Raw genomic sequence first — 21,748 nt, 5'->3', positions numbered from 1 at the left:
ATTATTCTCATCTAATCTGTACATTCGAAGCAATACCAATGAAAATCCATTGGAAACTGATAAGTGGACTTGGTCCATACAAATATGTATGAATGTCCAAGTCATTAGCCAAGACATTTTGAAGAACAAAGTCAGAGGACTTTCTATATATCAAGATTTATTGCATAGCTATAATGATTAAGATATTTTAGCACTGGTTTACAGACAGACTAACAGATCCATACAACAGAAGACCAATTTCAGAGAGACTCACTCCCCATGGCAAGCTTGTTTATAACAAAGGTCTCACTGCAATGCGTGGGGGGAATCCACATGTGAAAATATTCATCTTGACCCTCCTCTTTTACCACTGTGAAATCATTTCCACACTGGTAATGCACCTGAAATGTTAAAGTTAAAACAGCCAAACTACAAGAAGGAAATATAAGAAAATATTTTCAGGACCAAGGCCAAAATTCTTTAAGCAGGACACGAAAAGTACTAACCCTAAAGAACTTTGTAAAAACTGCAAATTTCCCTTTATCTAAAGACACTTTAGAAGACTAAAATGTAAGCCACAAACTGGGAGAAAATGTTTGCAATAAATATATATCTGTATCTATACATACCAGACAAAGAAAGGATATCCTGAATATTTAAGAAACGCCTATACATCAAGGAGAAAATGTAAAACAACCCATTTATTTTTAAATGGCAATATAATTTGGAGACACTTCACAAGATAATCAAATCAGCAACAGACACCTATCAGTCAACATCATTAGTTATGTGGAATTAATTTTAAAAACCTCAGCTAAAGCCGGACTTGTAACAGGCCTGGAGGGGGTGATTTCACACCCCTACCATGCATCCTTAATTACCCCAAACAGGAAGAGCCCTACATCTATCTATAACAGAAAGATGTCACTATTTCACTGACCAACAGAAAGAAAAAAACATCTTTCAGCCTGAGGACAGCCTAGCCCATCAGAGACTGGAGCAGCCCAACCAATGAGAAGCCTCCATGCTCTGGACTCCATACTTCCTCCAATTGATCATTTAGTTATTACAGCCCCTCCCAAACCCTCTCTTTTCCCTATAAAAGCAAGCTCCCCTTCCTTGTTTTCGGGATTTGCCTGTGGTCTGCCATAGTTGGCACAACCCGAATTTCAATTCCTCTGCTCTTCCTGAATAAACTTGCTTTTGCTGGCAAAATAACTGGCTATTATATTATTAAAGTTGACAGTTATCAGGGAAATGTAAGTTAAAACCAAAATGAAGTACCACTGCACAACTGCCAGAATGGCTAGATTTTTTTTTTTTAATTAACAATACAAATAATACTGACAACATCCAGTGTTGGTCATGATGTGGAAACCGAGACGTCCGTATTGGGCATGTAGCCACTTTGAGATACTATTTGGCTGTATCTCCTGAAGCTGAACACACCTGATGATGCTGGCACTGTAGTCCTAGGTGAGAGCCTCACAAAAGACGTGAGGCTGTGTGTTACTCCAAGAGCTACTTAATATGTGCCCCCCAAAAGGCATAGCATGGTTTATAACAGTATTATTCATAGTAACCAAAAAGTGGAAACAACTCAAAGGTTCCTCAATTGTAGAGTAAATAAATAAAAGAGGATATGTTCATACAGTAGCTTATTGTACAGTAGCTTACTTACAGGGATAAAAGCAAGTAATTGCTGCTACAAGCAACACTGCAGATGAGTATCAGAGACGTAATGGTGATGAAAGATGACACACACAAACAAGAATATACCGGATGATTCCTTTTATACAAAATTAAAAGAAATTCAAAACTAATCCATAAGCGTATATGCCAGAAACTTTTGTAATGATTACAGTAAACTGGGGAAGGAGCTTCTTACCCTCCTTTTCTTTATGAAGCTGCTGGTTACATAGGTGTGGTCACCAAATAAAAACTCAGGAAGCAGTACTTTAATGAGCTGTGCATTATTCTCTTTATATGTCAGAATGCATGACAGCATTCACTTAAAAGAAGGATTGGCCAGTATTTTATAGCCAAGTAAAGGAGGAAGGAAATAAAAGTGAAATAATTGAACCAAAGGGGAACCTTATTAGTGAAGTATCTGAAAATTAGTCTTAAATTCCAGAGAAGAAAAATGAAGACAGAAAGTAGATTGAGGAAGAATTGAGAAATCTGTTAATTAAGAAAGATGAGGAACATTAACATAGAATAAAATTACCCTAAAATGCATTTTATATGGAGATACAATTTTGGGGGGGCCTAAATATTGAAGGAATTCGGGACTATCTGAAAATATATTTTGTGATAAAAATAGTTTATAAAACTATTACTTGAACGTTAAAAACGTTATTTATTCTGTGCACTTCCTGGTGAGTGAATATCACATTACCTGCAATTCACTTTCTGTTTGATGGTTCGGGAACTTCCTACTCCTACAGACTGGAGGGAAACTTCCCAATCTGATATCCAGATGGGATGCTATACACTCAGTTAAAAGAGCAGCTTGTTCCGAAAGATCATCTTATATAACAAATCAGACTATAGCAAAAAGAGATGAAAACCCTGGTTAAACAGTTAATTCAGCTGAAATGTTTTCTCTTGGGCGCTGATGGGCCCCGATAGCAGCAGCAGAGGTGGTATGCTGTCTGCATTTTGAAGGTAGGGCTGACGAGATTGGCAGGAAAATCGCATGTGGGGTATGTAAGAAAAAGAAGCACCAATACTCTTCCAGTCATTTTGGCCTGAAAACTGAAAGAAAGACGTTGTCATTAACGGAGATGGGAGGGGCATGTTGGGATCGGACAACCAAATTGGAATATTTTAATGTTGAAACATCTACTAAACTAGTGCTTTTGTATTTGTGGGGAGGGAACACTTTTATTTCCAATTCATTGTGGACTAATACTTCCGCAAAACATAATAAAAAATGAAATTGAAAAAGACAAAGACATACAAAAAGCAAGGCTTGATTCTTATGAGATTCAACAGAAAGAAATTAAACCATTAAATTGCTATAAGAGTTTCTAAAAGCTTACTCTGAGGGCAGACTGGTAATAAGAAGTTCACATATCCAGTGGTCCAGAGAATACACTGTGAGAATCACCTATTACTATTCAATCAATAACGTTTAAATTGCTTGTCTATCCATTAAAGGCAAATTCAAATGCCGTAACTTGGAGCACTCATTACAAAATTGATCCTAGGTAGTTCAGCTGTTCAATATTTCAGGTGTACAGAAGAGGAAATCATGCCTCACACAGTGAAAAGTTTATATCCTCAAAAAGAAAACCACAGGCCCAAAACAGAGTCCCGTATGCTAGGCCAGGCTAACCGACAGGGGCGTAATACCTAACCTAACTGAAGCTGCCACCTCCCCCAGAAATGTGGTCTTGACCAGACAGTCAGGAATTTTCTGTTTGGTACCAGTAAGGTAATACGTCACATGCCCCTCTCCATTCCCCAAAAGGTGATGAGGTAATTGCTACATAGACCCCTCTGTTCCCCACAGGTAGTTACCTAAGCCTGAAGCAATATTTTTTATGACTTCCTTATCTTGCCTTTAAAACCCTTCCCTTTCTGTGGCCCCCGGAGCTCCCCTCTGCTAGCTAGGTGGGGTGTTGCCCAATTCATGAATCATTCAATAAAGCCAATTAGATCACTAAAATTTACTCAGTTGAATTTTGTTTTTTAACAGTATTTTATATGAACTTTAGCAAAGCAGGGAACCCTAATTCTGATTATCCAGGTAGAGAGAGAAACCCAGTAGAGTTAGCAAAGAGAGTCTACGAAGGTGGTCTCTCTGTGTGGGGTTTGCGACATGACTCGGATAAACAGGTGGGAAGTAGTTGTCATTTCAGATGAGGAAGTGCAAGACCAGCAGGGGTCCTGTTCCCCCTGAGCTCAGAGTCTGGCATGGCAGCAAGACGCTAGTCAAACCACCACCGAGGTTTATAATCACAAGCGGTGAGAAGTGTGCTACAGAAAGATGGTCCACAGTGACTTAATCTGGAAGTTCTGGGAAGGTTTACTTGAAGACTGAAGAAGTATTGAGTGGGAGTTTATACAACTGTGTACTATGTGGAGGTAGAAAGAGAACTTTATGGAAAAAAAGACAGTCTAAGGGGAATCCCTGGCAGTGACCAGTGACTAGGAATCATCAATGATAGTGTTTAGGGACCAGATCGTGCATACGGCTTGTGGCTGTCCTTGCAAGAAAAATGACAAGCCTCAGAAAAGTTTTAAGACTGGGAGTTTCGAGACTGCATTTGTTCTTTACGAAAATGACTCTGGTTCATTATGAAGTTTCCTCTAGAAAGTCAGGAGGCTATTGGAGAAAAGATGATGAGGATGGTGCCCGCTGGGATGCAGAGTAGTAGATCTTGGGAGATAAAAAGCCACTTGAAAAGCATGAAAGAAATAAGAGAAATCGAAACTATTCAAGCAGCGGTCTGCGGATAATGTGATTAAGAAGTTAAAATGAAGAAGAATCAACACAATGCTGGAAAAGGAGAGACAAGAGAACAAAAACAACACAAAAGCAACAGGGCAGTAACAGACCAAACTAATCAGGCTTCACCACTTTCTGCTGATGACTCCATCCCCTTAATTTCGACAGAAGTATTTAAGTTTAAGTGTATTTACAGTGGCGGGCAATTTATCCCATCATTAAGACACTGCACTGAATGTTCATGGGTTAATCAGCACCTGACAATTTATTACTTGTAAAGAAATCTCTGATTTCACATTTACATGAAAATTACTTCATCAGTTTCTCAGCAGAGTAGGAAAAATAACGGGTGTTATCAAAAAGGGATAGCACACATATGCATAGTCAGATGTCTCTATAGACATTCTGATTGAATTGCTCTGAGATGAATTTAACAAAATCAATGAGAGAGAGAGAGACATTGAGAGTGCATAGTGTCAAAACTGATATACGTATTGGAAGAAATAACACGTATAAACCAGAAGAGAACCACAGCAAATCAATTCTCCGTGCTGTTTGCCATCTAAGTCATACATTTGTATGCTATTATCAGAGATGTGTATATAAATTATTTACTAGACAAAGACATTTCCTGAAAATTTAGAAGAACAACAGTTTTTCTTTCATGCAAATAGAGAAGCATCCCTCACGCACACTTAGCTTTTCCTCTTAGGCTTCGTTCTCCAGATCTAGGAGGCTGAGTTAAAGCAGATGAAAGAAACAGCATTTTTATAAGTGATCTGCAGATCCTGCTGGTTCTAGCAAGATCTTCTCCAGCAAACATGACGAGAGGAAAGTTGTCTACCCTCAGGGCTCCAACTTTCTCTTAACAACCCTGAAATGTGAATCTTTGCAGAAACTGCCTTCTAACTGAATCAGAAGAATTGACCCAAACTCTGAGAAATCCACCTTAAGCTTTCAGCATGACCAGAAGTAACAATGAGCCCCTTCCTTGTCGTATCTGCAGCACTGACGGGTGAAAATACGCAGCAAGACAAAAGCAGTGCGAAAGGCAATTTCAAGGGCACTTACATAGATCTGATTGTTCCCAAAGCGCTTCTGAATTTCGTAAAGCAGGCTGCTGTCGGTAAGCTGGCTGAGCGTTGCCAGGTCATCGTTCGGAGCGGGAGGTATCAGCTTGACCTGGGGGAAAAATAGGTAAGATCAATCCTAATTGCTTTCCAATCAACTGTCTTCACAGTTGTTTGTTCCATTTTCAATTACATGTCAAAAGTTTACAGACCACATGAATTCGAAACTGTTACTAAAAGATGAAATGGTTCACTTGTAAGGAACAAAAAATTCAACAGTCACAGAAATGTATTCAGGTGAGAATCTCTGTTCTATACCCACCAGCCAGGGCACACACTCATACACGCACCTACACACACAACCTGCATGTGACCCCACGTCCCTCCAATCATGAAGTCTGATTTAGACAGCTCTGAACTGTGCTGAGTCTTTTTTAAGACCAGCTGTTGAAAAGCTCACGTTTTTCAGTGTTTCCAAAGCTAAAGGAAAACTCCTATCACGAAACTGGAACGGGAGGAAAGCAGTGTGCCTGGACTTCAGTTTCTGAATACATGGAGGGAGGCACTGGAACTTAAAAGTAGCCTCTAGAATTCTGGCTTGTGAATCTTCTTCTGTTCTACATTACTCCTAAGTTTCAGGTAGTGTGAGATTAAGATGATTCTGTCAGAAAGAAAGACACTGCTTTCCTACTCCATTTTATTTTGAGTGACAGAGTTGAAAAACTGGACAGTATTTCCCCAAAAAAAGGTAAATCTGAAATATTTAAATTAAATAAAAATCTATTATTTACAAGTCAGAAATGGGCAACGTTTAGTTTTATTTATATAGACAAAGGTCTCTCGCAAGTTGGCATACGTATTGGACTCCCAAAGCAATCACAAAAAGGAGAAAAACCAAGAGCAGGAATTTTTCTTCCTTCGGAAGGAACGATTTGCGCTAAGATAATAAAATTCCTAGTATATCCACAGCTCTCGGGAGCTCAAGGCAAATTTCTGCATGCACGTTAAAAAAAAAAGCAGGAGATCGCACTAACAGAAGTTTCATGTTTGTTCCAACAAGGCTAAAAGAGCTATTGCGGCATATCTTTGGAATTCTTGAGGCTTTTCATCTCCAGTCACAGCTGCTACACGGGTTAGAGAAAGTACCACTAGGCTGACAGTAAAAATGTGAAGACTTCCCAGCCTGCTTGTAGTAACCAAACGTGAAAATACAGTGTTAGGGTAGATCAAGGGAAGAATTCCTTGTAGTTAGCATAACAGATTCCAAAATGATCAGGAATGAAGCTTTGATAATCAGTCTTAAGCAAGGGGCACATTCTTTCTAAAGATTCCTAAAGCACTGTGACAGCTGATAATATGTCTGTGAATATTTTTATGTTAGAGTTGTAGACTCAGTTGTGTATGCTACCAGTGTCGCCCAAACAATTATGACAACAGTCAAAACAGAGACGGGATAAATATGTAAAAAACAAAAACAAAAACAAAACTTAACATCTTCGCTAGGATTGATCATTATGGTTCTTATGAAGATATACAAATATCCATATATATATACATACATTTCTCTCTATATATGTATACATTTCCAAAAATAGAAATCTGAAACACAAAACAGACATAATTCAGAATAGAAAGTCAGGAAGAAATTAGAGAAACACTTTGAGAAATGTTTCAAGACCCAAAAGGAATTTACACCTTGGAAATACTCTGAATTCACTGATTCCTCGTCTCCACTTGCCAACACCGCTTTCAGTGCTGTCAAATTTCCTGTTTTGTTCTGTTGTGTTTGGTTGTGTTTTCTCTCTCTAGGACATAAGTAGTATATGTCCAGGAACCAGAAATTCAGTGGGCAGACAGAAGGTCTGACAATTGGGATAAGAGCAAGAAGATTCTGGGGAAAGGCTGTTTGCAGGAAAGAAAGAAGTAGGTATGAAAGAAGAGGAAAGAAGAAATTAGAAAAGAACGAGCTGACCGGGATGGTCCTACAGGGAAAGGGGTGATGATCTGAGAAAATATTAAGCTTCCCGGGCTTCCCTGGTGGCGCAGTGGTTGAGAGTCCGCCTGCCAGTGCAGGGGACACGGGTTCATGCCCCGGTCCGGGAAGATCCCACATGCCGCGGAGCGGCTGGGCCCGTGAGCCATGGCCGCTGAGCCTGCGCGTCCGGAGCCTGTGCTCCTCAACAGGAGAGGCCACAACAGTGAGAGGCCCGCGTACCACAAAAAAATATATATATATTAAGCTTCCCAAAGCTGAAGCCCATCACCGTGCCTGCACAGCACCTTGTTCTTACCTGCTTTGCATTCTATGAGATGTTTCTTAGAGAGTGCAATATATCAGGTCCTTTGTTTGCTGAGAATTTACACTTCTGTGTACCTGGATGCTGGTATGTCCGAGGACTACAGAAAGAGAACCATCACCTATCTTCAAAATCCCTATATGCACATGCAGCCATGGAACACACACTTTCTCTCCTGTGCACAGAACTGTCACAGGGCAGCAGGGCTCTGGGAAATGAACCCGGAGCTTGCTGTCGTGTCTCCAAAGAGCACTGGATACAGCAGAAAAGAAACACTTGTGACTCTAGGCAATTTGTTTAACTTTCTTGAGTTTGAGTTTGATCGGTTTAAATACTCAATTTGAAACTTGAGAGTCAGTTAACTAGCAAAAGTGAATTATAACTTGCCCACAGTAGAATTTTGGGGATTAATGGGCAGAAGACATTAAACAGACATTTCTCCAAAGAAGACATACAGATGGCCAAGGAGCACGTGAAAAGCTGCTCAACATCACTAATTATTAGAGAAATGCAAATCAAAACTACAATGAGGTATCATCTCACACCAGTTAGAATGAGCATCATCAGAAAATCTACAATCAAAAAATGCTGGAGAGGGTGTGGAGAAAGGGAACCCTCTTGCACTGTTGGTGGGAATGTAAATTGATACAGCCACTATGGAAAACAGTATGGAGGTTCCTTAAAAAACTAAAAATAGAACTACCATAAGACCCAGCAATCCCACTACTGGCCATATACCCAGAGAAAACCATAATTCAAAAAGACACATGCACCCCAATGTTCACTGCAGCACTATTTACAATAGCCAGGTCACGGAAGCAACCTCAATGCCCATCGACAGACGAATGGATAAAGAAGATGTGGTACATATATAAATGGAATATTACTCAGCCATAAAAAGGAACGAAATTGGGTCATTTGTAGAGACATGGATGGATCTAGAGACTGTCATACAGAGTGAAGTAAGTCAGAAGGAGAAAAACAAATATCGTATATTAATGCCTATATGTGGAACCTAGAAAAGTGGTACAGATGAACCGGTTTGCAGGGCAGAAATAGAGACACAGATGTAGAGAACAAACATGGACACCAAGGAGGGAAAGCGTTGGGGGGCAGATTGGGATTGACATGTATACACTAATATGTATAAAATAGATAACTAATAAGAACCTGCTGTATAAAAAATAAATAAAATTCAAAAAAAGGTATTATAGGTGAAAGCATTTGTAAGCTCTGAAAGGATTATTTTATATTATTTTTTTAAAATAATCTATACTTACATTGAAAAAAAGAAAACCCAGTGTCGACTGGAATTACATGAATTAAGAGCAGATAAATTAGTGGATAGAGGATTCAACCACTGTGGCAAAACCTTACAGTCAATATAAATAACAGTAATAAAAACAATAAATATGTCTTGCTGAGTTTTTGTTTGTTCTTGGTAATTGTGCTGTCACCTTATAGCCTTAGTCTTTTGTCATCTTCAAAACAACCAAATAAGGTAAGTACTATGTTCCCATTTTACAGATGGGGCTTAGTGAGATTAAGGGGCTTCTAGAGTCACAGAGCTCCAGAAGCAGACCTGAGCCAGAGCAAATCTGCCTGACTCCATCCTCCTGTCTCTTTACTCCCAGGAAAACATGCCTTCGCTAAATGGAATAAAAATTTGACCTGAATTTTAAGCTGGAACCAAATTTAAATAAATATACTGTGAAAGGAAAGAAGAGAGGGAGGAAGGTTAAGAAGAAGTTAAGCAGTTAGGAAATCAGGAAGAGAATGGAAGAGGACAGGGGAGAGGAGGAATGGGCCAAAGACAGAACAAAAGGTGAAGAGAAGGAAGAATGTCGCACATTTTTAAGCATCTTAAGAAAAATTCTACATTCTCAGAGATATTATAAAACGAATGTGGATTTTGGTGACTATCAGAACCAAAAAAAGTTTAAATCAAGTCCTGAATATTCATGTACGGAGTTACCGTTTGATAAGGCCTACATTTTCTAAAAATCTGAAAGGAGAGATGCTGTGGGTTTTGTTTCAACTTGAATTCTACACAATGAGTTTCTCTTTAAAATGTGAATGGGAACTTTATTGCTTTGACAAGGCTTTTGTAAAGCCCTCCTGTGAAGTGTGAGTGAGGACAGCCCTGCCGAGAATCCAAGCACCTCATGACCAAGAATGAATGATGCACACAGTGGGAGATGTGAGTGAATATTACACAGATAATATATGCTCATGAAACCTGAATACTAGCCTCTCCTTGTTTAATACCAGATCAACAGAACATGATTACAGCTGCTTTTAATGTCTAGGATACAATTATAAAGACCATACATTAAAAACTGAAAAGTCATTCAGCAAGGATTACACTTGACGTTATGCTGTGAATGTCCTCTCACTTTTTAAAAGATATTATTTTTTAGAGTTATTTTAGATTCACAGCAAAATTGAGAGGCAGGTACAGAAATTTCCCATATACCCCTGGCCCCACTCATGCATAGCCTTCCTGGCTTTCAACATCCCTCGCCAGGGTGGTACCTCTGTTACCACTGACGACCCTACACTGACACATCACCATCATCCAAACCCCACAGTTTACATCAGGGTCACTCTTGGTGTTGTACGTTCTATGGATTTGGACAGATGTATAATATCACGTATCTACCCCTACGGTGTCATACAGAGTAGTCTCACTGCCCTAAAAACTCCCTGTGCTCCACCTATTTATTCCCCTGCCCCGACCCCTGGTAACCTCTAATATTTTTACTATCTCCATGGTTTCGCCTTTTCCAGAATGTCAAATAATAGAATCATATAGTATGTAGCCTTTTCAGATTGGACCCTTTCACTTAATAATATGTATTTAAGTTTACAGAAAGTTCATAGGACCTTTAAAAAAAGTTAAGAAAAAGCTTTGCCTTAAATTTCACCTAACACTCAATTGCCTACCACTGTGGACTGAATTGTGTCCCCCCAAATTCATATGTTGAGGCTCTAAGCAGCTTGTGACACTGTTTGGAGATGGGGCCTTTAAGAAGTTATAAAGGTTGAATGAGGTCATAAGGGTGGGGCCCTGATCCTATAGGATTAGTGTCCTTATAAAAGACACCAGATAGGTTGTTTTTTCTCTCTGTCTACCATGTGAAGAGAAAGAAGCCATCTGCAAGCCAGGAAGAAGACATTCACCAGAAACTGAATCAGCCAGAGCCTTGATCTTAGACTTCCAGTCTCCAGAACTGTGAGAAAATAATCTCTATTGTTCAAGCCACCCAGTTTGTGGTATTTTGTTACGGCAGCCTGAGCTGATGAGTATACCTACTAAAATTTAAAAGTCTTTCAAAATTACAAAAATAATTTGTTATTTGAAAATAACAAAAAATAATGAAATTTAAATTTTGAAAAGAGAATCTTTAGAAAACCTCAATAAATTGTCCTTAAAACATTCAAAATTAGACACGGTGAAACAAAACATTTTCAGGGATTACTGTGACATTCAGAAAATTACTCTGCCATTTATAAAACATGAAACATATAAAACTCATTTATTTCTGTGGGAATGATAGCAAAAAATACATTAATTTCTAAAGCTCCTCAAAGTGATCTCTGATCACCTGGACACTGAGGCACACAGGCACACACACACAAAACACCACCACAGTTGCTTTTAAGGATAAATGACTCAGTGACTGGTTTGTCCTTCTTGTTACGTAAAACGTTTGATATTTGTAAGAAACAGAAAACTACCTACATAAAAATCAAAATGATGACTAATGACATAAGCGGAAATATTCAGGAATTAACGTATTGGCTGAACTTCCGTTCCTGGTAAATCAAGACTATAAAATTCAAATCCTTGTAAAAACACATAGCAGTTAAGTTTGTTAATGGTCAGTGTAATACCATAACAATTGATATATGGCAATTTCAAACCAATTATTAACATTTGCACTCATTAATTTTTATTTGAATTGAAATTAGTAGGTGTTTGTTTTTGAAAAGTTGGGACTTTAAGGCATGATGTAATAGGATGCAACACTAGCAGACCTGCAATAAGGGTGTAGTTACCTGATCAGGTTTGGTGGGGCCATTCACGGTGGTATTTTCGGGAGTACTGTCCTGAGATTGTCCCTTGCACAGACCTTTTGTTGCATCTTTGAACATAATGTCTTTTTCCAGCATACTGTCTTGCTTGGCAATTGGCAATGCCAGGGGGCTGCTGGAGGAAAAAAATCAATGCTATGATTAGTCTTCTAACATTGCCATATCAATCAAAAATTACCATGACCGGAGAGCTGATTATAGAAAGTTGTTTAATTCAGATAAGAAACAGTGTCAACACTGCAGGTAGAATCAATGAGAAATCTGTAAACGTTTCTATTAGCTCCAGATCTCGTTCAATTTCACCTTTAAAAGAAAAAATATATTCACTTCAACCTGAGAAGAAAATGTTTATGAATGGATATATGACTTAACAGACAAATCAATGAGCAATTGAAAAGCTAAGGTGGAAATGCATGATTGAACTAAACAAAATATTTAAATGTGAATGAATGCAAACAAGTGAAGGCAAAATTCTACAATTAAGTAAAATACTGTTCATACAGGATTTTAATGTTATAGAATCATGGACAATAGTTAAGAGTTTGTGAAGAAATGATAATAGGGGAATTAAAAACAAACGACGTGCTTAAGGACTGCAATGTTACAAACAGTAAGTTTTATTACTCCTTTACAGCTCAGGCTAGGCAAAAAAGTAAAATAAAACCTGCTTCATTTTTTGTTCTTCCGTAGACACTGTTGCCAAAAGAAAGGCAAGTTCATAAAAAATAAACACAATCCGAATGTTTAATTTGTATTGTAACACTTTAGTACAGTAAAATTTAAAAATGTACTTTCCTAAATGTGACCATAAAGCAGAAATACATACATATTTAATCAAGTGCAATATATAGAAACATAATTATTTCATGTATCTTACAATAGTAGTTGTGATTCTAATTAAAGCTTAATGCATTTTGTTGTTTTTTTAAAATTTCAGTTTTATGGAGGTATTTACAAATAGTACAATTCACTCTGTAGATGTAGAGTTGCATGAGTTTTGTCTACATACACATAATTATATATAGTTGGTTATATATATGTATACACATTTGTGTAACCCACATAATCAGCAACACATAGAATTTTTGTCACTCCCGAATGGCTCTTTGTGCGTGCCCTTTGAAGTCAATTATTTCCCCAAACCCCCTGCCCCTTGTAACCATGGCTAATTATTTCTTTCACTATAGTTTTGCTTTTTCTAAAATGTCATGTGAAAGAAATCACAGAGCATGTAGCCTTTTGTTCCTGGCTTCCTTTACTTAACATGTCTTTAAGATTCATTCATGCTTCTGCATGTATCAAGTTTGTCGTTGTTTATCACTGGGTAGTGTCTTCCTGTGGGATGCACTGCACTTTGGCTGCCCATTCACCAAACGTTTGGGTTTGTCCAGTTTTTGTCAATTGTGAATGGAGCTTCTATACACATTCACGCACAGGTGTTTGTGGTGACGTATGACATATGCTTTCATTTATCTTGGCTGTGTACCTAGGAGAGACTCCAAACTTTCCTCGGGGTCTGAACCATTCATTGGTGCTTCCCCCATGCGTGGGCTGGAGTCCTACTTGCTTCACATCCTTGACAGAACTTGTCTTTTTTGTTGTTTTTTTAATCCATTCCAGTGGGTGTGTTAGTGGCTTCTCCCTGTGGCTTTTATTTGCATTTCAGTGTGGTTATTGACACAAGAATCCCTCTTTGGTAAAGTGTAAGTTCAAATCTCCTTTTTTTTTACTGGATTCTTTGGTGTCATATTATTGAGTTTATATATTTTAGATTCAAGTCCTTTATCAGATACACATGTGGCAAATATTTTCTCCCAGTATGTATCTTGTCTTTTTATTTTTTTAACAGTAAGTTTCAAGGAATATTTTTTCTCTTATGGTTTGTGCCTCTTGTATCTTATCTAAAAATTATTTCCCAAACCCAAGGTCAGTAGGGTTTTCTCCTAGGTTTTATTCCAGAAATGTTATAGTTTTATGCTTCACACTTAGGTCTACAATTCATTATGAGTGGCTTTTTTTATATGGCGCTGTATATGGGTCGAGTTTCATTATTTCTTCGTATTGCTGTCCAAATGTTCCAGCATCAGTTTTGAAAAGAACATCTGTCCCCATCCAATTACCTGGACACCTTTATTGAAAATCAACTGACCATATATGTGCAGGCCTACTTTAGGACACTCCATTGTATTCCACTGATATAATAGCCTATTCTTACACCAACATTACATTTTCTTGAGTAATGTGCTTTCAGAGTAAGAGTTGAAATCAGGCAATGTGAGTCCTCCAACTTTGTTTTCTTTTTCAAAATTATTGAGGCCATTTGAGGTTTAGCATTTTCGTATATATTTTAGAATCTATTTGTCAGTTTTTATAAAAATTTCTGGAATTTTGATTAGCCTTGTGTTCAAAATATAAGTTAATTTGGGGAGAGTTTACCTAATAACAATGCCAAATTTTGTCATCCATAAACACAGTATATTTCTCCATTTATTTTTTTTTTCTTCTCCATTTATTTTGATCTTCATTAACTTTCTCATCAGTTATTTTGTAGTTTTCAGCATTAAAATCTCGCAAATAATTTGTTAGATGTATTCTGATATATTGCATGTTTTATGCCACTACCAATGTATTTTTATTTCAATCTCTGGCTGTTAGTCTATAGGAATAAAAATGATTGTTTTAGATTAACCCTGATGGGGAAGAAGAGAATAATTTGAAGGACTTCCTTCAGGAACCACAAGCCTCATTCACTGCTCTGCAGCCCGTCTCTGTGCCACCTGCCAGCCGTGCTGGAGTCTAGGAAAATGGGAATAAAGACAGACTAACGAACGGGCTGAACTAGGTCCAGGTCTGAGGCAAAATCGGGAATAGCTGCAGAACACGTTTACAGAAACGTGAGGTCAGTTTACTTCCTCTGAACTCTGCATGACGATGTTTTGTAGTCAGTGACGGTATTTTCAAGTAGGCAACAGGGCTGGGGATCATATATTAAAAAGAGGCGGCATGGTATAGTAGAGCTGCAACAAGCATACATTTTTGAGTCAGAAAAGCTACGAAGTTTGATGCGTGGCTCGGCCACCTCGGGCTGGTTACATAACCATTCTGTAAAAGCCACTGAAAAACAGGCCTGGAGTGACAGGTTACCAACATAGCGCGCATCAAGGGCTTAGCTCAACGACCCTGGTAATAAGCAGGCAACAGTATTAGCTTAAGTTTCTGGGGATCTACTTACAAGCTAACAGGTCAGCCTATTACTCTTGTATGGACAGACGCAGAAGACGAGAGGTGCTGGGATAACAGACGTAGGACTTACTGCTCACAGCAGACAGAATCCACGCTGCCCGTGTGCACCAGTTCTCCTTGCCCCCCGTGCCATGGGGGGCGGGAGCGGGCAACACAGATGGACCCAAGTGGACGGCTACACTTCGTGCATCGTTGTCGTGTTGTAGGAGAGAGAACTGGGCAAGAAGCAAGAACTCTTTGGGCAAGCGGCACACTGTGCCCAGCGGACGAGAAGCCAGGGCCTCGGCGCTGCGGTCTCCTCCAGGCGTCCGGCAGCTGGCGTGACTAACTGCATGTGCCCTGCAGAGTGCCCAACTGGGCAAGAAGGTGGAGGCGGCTCACGGCCCACGGTGGGCGTCCCTCCCAATGCTATATTATTCATTTTAAAAATTCACTACAGGGCTTCCCTGGGGGAGCAGTGGTTGGGAGTCCGCCTGCCGATGCGGGGGACGCGGGTTCGTGCCCCGGTCCGGGAGGATCCCACGTGCCGCGGAGCGGCTGGGCCCGTGAGCCATGGCCGCTGGGCCTGCGCGTCCGGAGCCTGTGCTCCGCAACGGGAGAGGCCACAACAGTGAGAGGCCCGCGTACCGCAAAAAAAAATAAATTAATTAATAATAAAAATAAATAAAAATTCACTATATAAAGGGAATGCTTAAAAATGCTCACATCCAGATCTGCTTGAACACCATCAAGTAATAAGGTCTTTACAACCTTCAAAGAGGCTGTATTTCTTCCCTGAGCAACACTGGAACAAGGCCTCTCGACTCGCCCTTCTACTCATCACACCTGGAGCTCCAGCAACATGCCTTGTGCCCCTTCGACGTGAGAGCCCTTCCGCTATTTGAAGACAGTTGCGGTTCTCTGATATTTACTATAATTTGAGTAAAACACTTGCAAATCACTTTAATAATTAGATGGCACTGAAGGTATGACCATCTCTGTTCTAAGTACTACACACACATTAACTCTTTAACAACAATACCATAAGGTATACATTATATTTATGCCCATTCCGTAGATGAGTAAACTGAGGGCCAGAGAGGAGAACATGCTCTGGACACACAGTGAGCAGCAGCGAAGCTGGGACTTGAGCTTCAGTGTCTGTGTTCTCAACCACCGCATCACACTGCCTACATCTAAAAGTCCACCCTCACACCTACCGAAATATTTCCCTCCTTATCTCCCCTTAGACCAACCGTCTCCCTTTTCTGCATTGCCAAGAAATTAAAAAGCAAACAACAACAATAACAAAAAAACTAAAGAGAGGTTTTGCAAATTCTGAATCTTCTGAGTGTACAGCAATTAATAAAGCAGAAGTTAGATTAGTCAAGGTAAAAACCAGAAAGATAGCTTATAAAATAAGTCAAATCTACTATAAAGGATTTCTAAAAGGAAGAACTGGTGAGTCTACTAAAACAGTTGAAATACTCCTTTTGTATCCCAAATCTAATCGCAGTGTTAATAGCAGGCTCCTTGAAAGATACACTTGAAAAGAAGATTGGTCCAGGAATACAGTGACCTCATTCTAAGTCAGTTTTTACCTCAATTTGGCTACTACCTGACCTTCTAAGAACTTCAAAATCTCCCCACAGTTCCACCTTTGCTAAGTGCGGAAACTAGAATATCTGAATGCATTTCAAGTCCTACAGTTCTACGATGCTAACACATAATCTCTCTTTACATGCTTTTTCACCTGCATTTTGAAAAACCATGTATACTCGCTAATGTCATAGGTTATACCCTCTAGGATCTACTACTAACAATAAGTGCAAGCAGCTGGTTACAGATACTCTCATTCATGTGGAACAATTTTTCTTTAGGTTTCTATTCTAACTTTTACATGAAACACGTTTCATCCAAAATCATTGTGATTAACAATAACATTCATATGTTAACTTCTATATATTTAAATTATCACTGATTATCCATTTGTAGAATATAAACATGTATTAAAATGCTATTCTTCTAGAAAAAGGAATAATCTTAAAGGAATCATTGGTATTTTAATAATCATTAAAACTTTATCAATTATGGCCAAATATTTATGATATAAGATTAATTTTTTTAAAACTTGTAATTATATAGAAAGAAGAAGAGTTCAACTTAATAAACAAGAAGAAACATATACAGGATACAAAGAAATATGCCCAATGAATAGACAGTAGTTGCACCAAAAAGGTGGACTAATGCGGAAGGAGGACTAGTCTTAACTGAACTTTAGACAAGCTTCTCTCCACGCTACAGCCCTGACCTCTCCCTTCATAGAGAACTTACTTTAAAGAACTTACAGTTATAAATTGTTTTCTCCGCCCCTTTGAGATGTAAGCCCCCCACACACAGGCTTACAACCCGGGGATTCTCTCTCCAGGACCTGAGAGCCACCCTTTTGAGAAGCAATCACCATGAAAGATGGAGCGCTTGTCTCCCAGTCTCTGTGGGAGGCCAGGAGCCTAACTTCCATAAACACCAGTGAGCAAACTCAGGCCTCATCACTCTGACCAACCCCTGCATGATTTCCTTCAGCAGTTTTCCTCTAAGCCCAGCGCTGACAAGCTTTCTGGCCTTTAGTTTCAGGGAGCTGAGCTCAGTATTTCTTCCCTACTGCTATATTCTTGAATAAAGTCTTTCCTGTATCTTTAACTTTTCTGGTGCAATTTTTCTTCGACACTAATGAGAGATTATTTTCATGCTTCTAGATGTTATTCTGCACTTTCCACACTTTCTTCAAGGAAGAAAATATTCTGATTATTAAAAAAGTAATTATTAGGGCTAGACATTTATCAGCAAGAGAGGAAAAAAACAGGATTGAATAGTATATTTTCTAAAAGAGGGCTTTTGGCAAGGCAGACTCCATATACATAAAGAAAATGAAAGAGCTATGAAATCTAAAGGGTACTTTAGATTAATGCAGGTGAGATAATTTTAACTTGATGAGGAAGAAATTAGATGGACTATACCAGCAGACACCCGATTTCTAAACTCCACTGAATTTATTCAAGACTTACTTATTTCTATAAACATAAAAAGCATTTCATGCAGAGCAAATGTGCCTGTAGGAACTAGGATTTTATTTCTGAAAATCGAAGCAGGAACATAATAAAACTAATGAAGACGACAGTTATGGCCCATTATAACTAAAGCAATTTTAGAAAAATAAAGAAAACAAATAAAATTGACTATATTGAGATATATTAGGCCAATCAGGGAAAAAAATTTAATAGAAACAAATGTGAAGAAATGGCATATGTGACTCAGTTATTTTGGTGGTTAAAGTAATGGACCAAATAGATAGTTCTCAATTTTAATCCTAGGAACACAGGTACATAACTTATTTTTTAAAGGGAATTGCAGTTTCTCTTCATCAATAAAATAAAATAATGATCCAAAGATTGATGTTGAATGAAACGGTTCTTAGAGAGTTTTGAATTAATTGCTATCTTTGGCCCCCCCAAAAAATGACTTTAGTTTTTGTAAGAGAAGATACTTACAATTTAAAAAACCATTTTGGTGAACTATTACTTGTCTTTAAAACATAAATAAAAATTTCAACGTGTCGCTTGTGGTTGGATTGGAAATTATATTGTTTTTAAGACATCTCATTCATCTTAGTAGTTTTCAACAGATATTTGCAAAGAAATTTTTAAAAATCTCTAAATTAAGTTTAATCCAGAAGCTCTATGCATTACGAAGGGAGTCTCTAAGTATGTCAAGAGTTACATTTGCTAGAAGTGACTCGCTAGCATGCAATTATTTTGCTGAATAGGTATATAATGAATGATATTTATATGAAATAACGTTATCATTTATTTAAATCAAAGAGATGTTTAATGATATACTGCATTTTTCAGACATTTTTAATAAGTAAATTTGATATCATTTGATAAAACTTACTTAAGTTGGCAGCACAAAAGCACCATAATACACACACACACACACACACACACACTCACACACACACTCACACTCACACTCAGTCTATAACACAAGAGAAGAAAATAATGAGGGTATGCAGCAGTGGATGGAACAAGCCACCTTAAAAGGTAGTGTATGCTCATCAATGGAGCTGTTTCCAATGTAGAAAAGAAATAGAAATGGAATGTCTACCCTTTCCCTCCACCTTCACCCAAAGAGAGTCTACTTCTCAACCAATATTGGAGGGCTGTCTAACTGCCCAACAATGTTTGAGGGACAGTGTGAATGGTTTAAACTGAAACTAGGTTAAACAATTCTCAACGTCTCATTATGTCCCTATATTCTGACATTTCTCTCTGTCCCCTACTAGACTATAGAATCCCTTCCTAAGCGTAAATTCTTAGGGAATTGACTGACAGCTTTAGCAAAACTTCGTAGCTACATTCTTCAGATTTTTAGCAATGTAGTCATAATATTTGATTAGGAAACAGGTTGGATGTCTTGTAGAATTTATTCCTAAAAGAAAGAATTTTACATATATCAAATGAGGTTTTAGATGCAAAAGCCCTTTATACTCTAAACGGCAATATGAATTAGCAGTGTTGAAATAACTGTCCATTGAATTACTTTCTTTAAAATATTCATCTGAAATGAAAGCACACAAGAAATTTTATCCCAGTGTTCCCTGATTCTACATAAGTAGAGTATAAATTGCCAATTAGGACACTTTTAAGCTGAAAGAGAGCTTTATTGATAGCTATGGTAGGTAAATAGGCATTCACTAGTACTGGACCAAACCAGGACATTTGGTTACTCTATCCATCTTCCTGCATCAGAAGTTATAGGAAACTTCTGATAGTGTTGGATTAAAAGGTTGTTAAGGTCATAAAAAGCCACAGGGAACATTAAGACACACTGGAGAGTCAGAGTATTACCATTACTACAAGTTTTCTGAGTGGGGCATGGGACCCCCAGTAAGGCACCCCAAGGGTATAATAGCTATGGTATCAGGCAGTATTGTATTAGGCTGCATCAGTCTGAAACTAAGGCTAGTATCATAAGGAAATGAAGGGTTATTTTTCTCATAAAACAAGAAAGCCAGAAATACACAGCTCAGGAATGCTAACCACCTCAAGGAGATCTTCCAGGACCTTGATTCCTTGTAGGTTCCTGTTCTGTATTCTCAGCAAGTCACTTTCATCCTTTGGTTTCAGAAACACTTGGCATCTCCAGGTAACACATTTACGTCCCAGGTAGGATGGTATTAGAAGGACACAAAACAACAAGGCTGACCAGATAAATCCGTCCCTTTACTCAGGAGAACAACAGCGCTCCTAGTAGCCCTACCCAGTTAGACTCACTAGATTTAGTAAACAAAAGGCACTGCCTGGGGCTTATTAGTACACGTAAAGGAAAAATCGGATAATATATGAGTAGCTAGTATGGTAGCCACACCAAGAAGTGTGTGAACCTACTTTCTAAGGAAGGTGGATCAAACTGTGCCAAGCGCTTTGTTTTGCTGAACTGGTCCAAGTAACACAGGAATGTGTACGGTGGGGCGGCGGGGGGGTGTCCCTAATTACTACAGGGCCTGCGCTCTGCCGAGAGGCCTTTGCACGTTCGGTCCAGAACTGAGGCCTGGACACAGGAACCCAAATAAAGCCCCGGGGCTCCTCCTCCACATTCTCCCAAGTGATGCTCAACTCTGCCACTAAAAAGTACTGATAGGGGGCTTCCCTGGTGGCGCAATGGTTGAGAGTCCGCCTGCCGATGCAGGGGACACGGGTTCGTGCCCCGGTCCGGGAAGATCCCACATGCCGTGGAGTGGCTGGGCCCGTGAGCCATGACCGCTGAGCCTGCGCGTCCGGAGCATGTGCTCTGCAACGGGAGAGGCCACAGCAGTGGGAGGCCCGCGTACCGCAAAAAAAAAAAAAAAAAAAAAAAAAAGAACAACCCCACGAGACAGTTACCATCCTCACCCTGCGCTGAACTGCAGGGCGTTTCTGACACAGACGGACCACCTAGAGTCAGCACAAAGCCCACAGGTTCAGGGCACCGTCCCCAACACGGCTGCTCCACTTCAGATGTCAGCCACAAGTCTGGGCATCCCCAGACCACCTGCACTTCTGACCAACCAGCTACAAATTCAGGGGCTCCCTCAACCCTTCTCAGGTTTGAGCATTCACTCAGATGATTCACAGAACTCAAGAAAGCCCTGTACTTACCATTGCAGCTTTATGGTGAAGGATACAAATCAGGACCCGCTAAACAAATAGACACACAGGGCAAGGTCTTAGAGGGCCCTGAGCTCAGAGCTTCGGTGCCCTCTTCCCATGGAGTAAGGGCACACTGTCCTCCCAGAATGTTGATATGTTTACCAGTCAGGAACAGAGGTTAGGCTGCCTCAAAGCTCCAGTCTGAAGTCACAGCATTGGTTTTTAGACACTCAGCGTGAGCCAGGTCAAATGGTTGGATGGATAACTTAGTGGACGGACAGAAAACAGTGGCCCCGTCTTTTTATTTTATTTTATTTTATTTTGGCCACACAGCTTGTGAAATCTTAGCTCCCCGACCAGGGACTGAACCCCGGCCTTCTCACTCATCACTTGTGTGGAAAGGACATCTCTTCCTCATTCCACGCTGTCTTCTCCAAT

General features: G+C 39.3%; 1 protein-coding gene across 1 annotated transcript in view; it reads right to left on the bottom strand.

The window, feature by feature from the left end:
* The window catches only part of MYO16 (myosin XVI), a 411,612-nt gene that overhangs the window by 265,340 nt on the left and 124,524 nt on the right, over window positions 1–21,748 (bottom strand). The window contains 2 exon segments of the mRNA XM_032611435.1: window positions 5,507–5,617; window positions 11,865–12,015. Of these exon segments, the coding sequence (XP_032467326.1) occupies window positions 5,507–5,617; window positions 11,865–12,015 (262 nt within the window).

The sequence above is a fragment of the Phocoena sinus genome, chromosome 18 (assembly GCF_008692025.1).
Source record: "Phocoena sinus isolate mPhoSin1 chromosome 18, mPhoSin1.pri, whole genome shotgun sequence".
Lineage (NCBI taxonomy): Eukaryota > Metazoa > Chordata > Mammalia > Artiodactyla > Phocoenidae > Phocoena > Phocoena sinus.
Note: the sequence above shows the minus strand (reverse complement) of the source record. Positions and strands in the feature narration are given on the sequence as shown.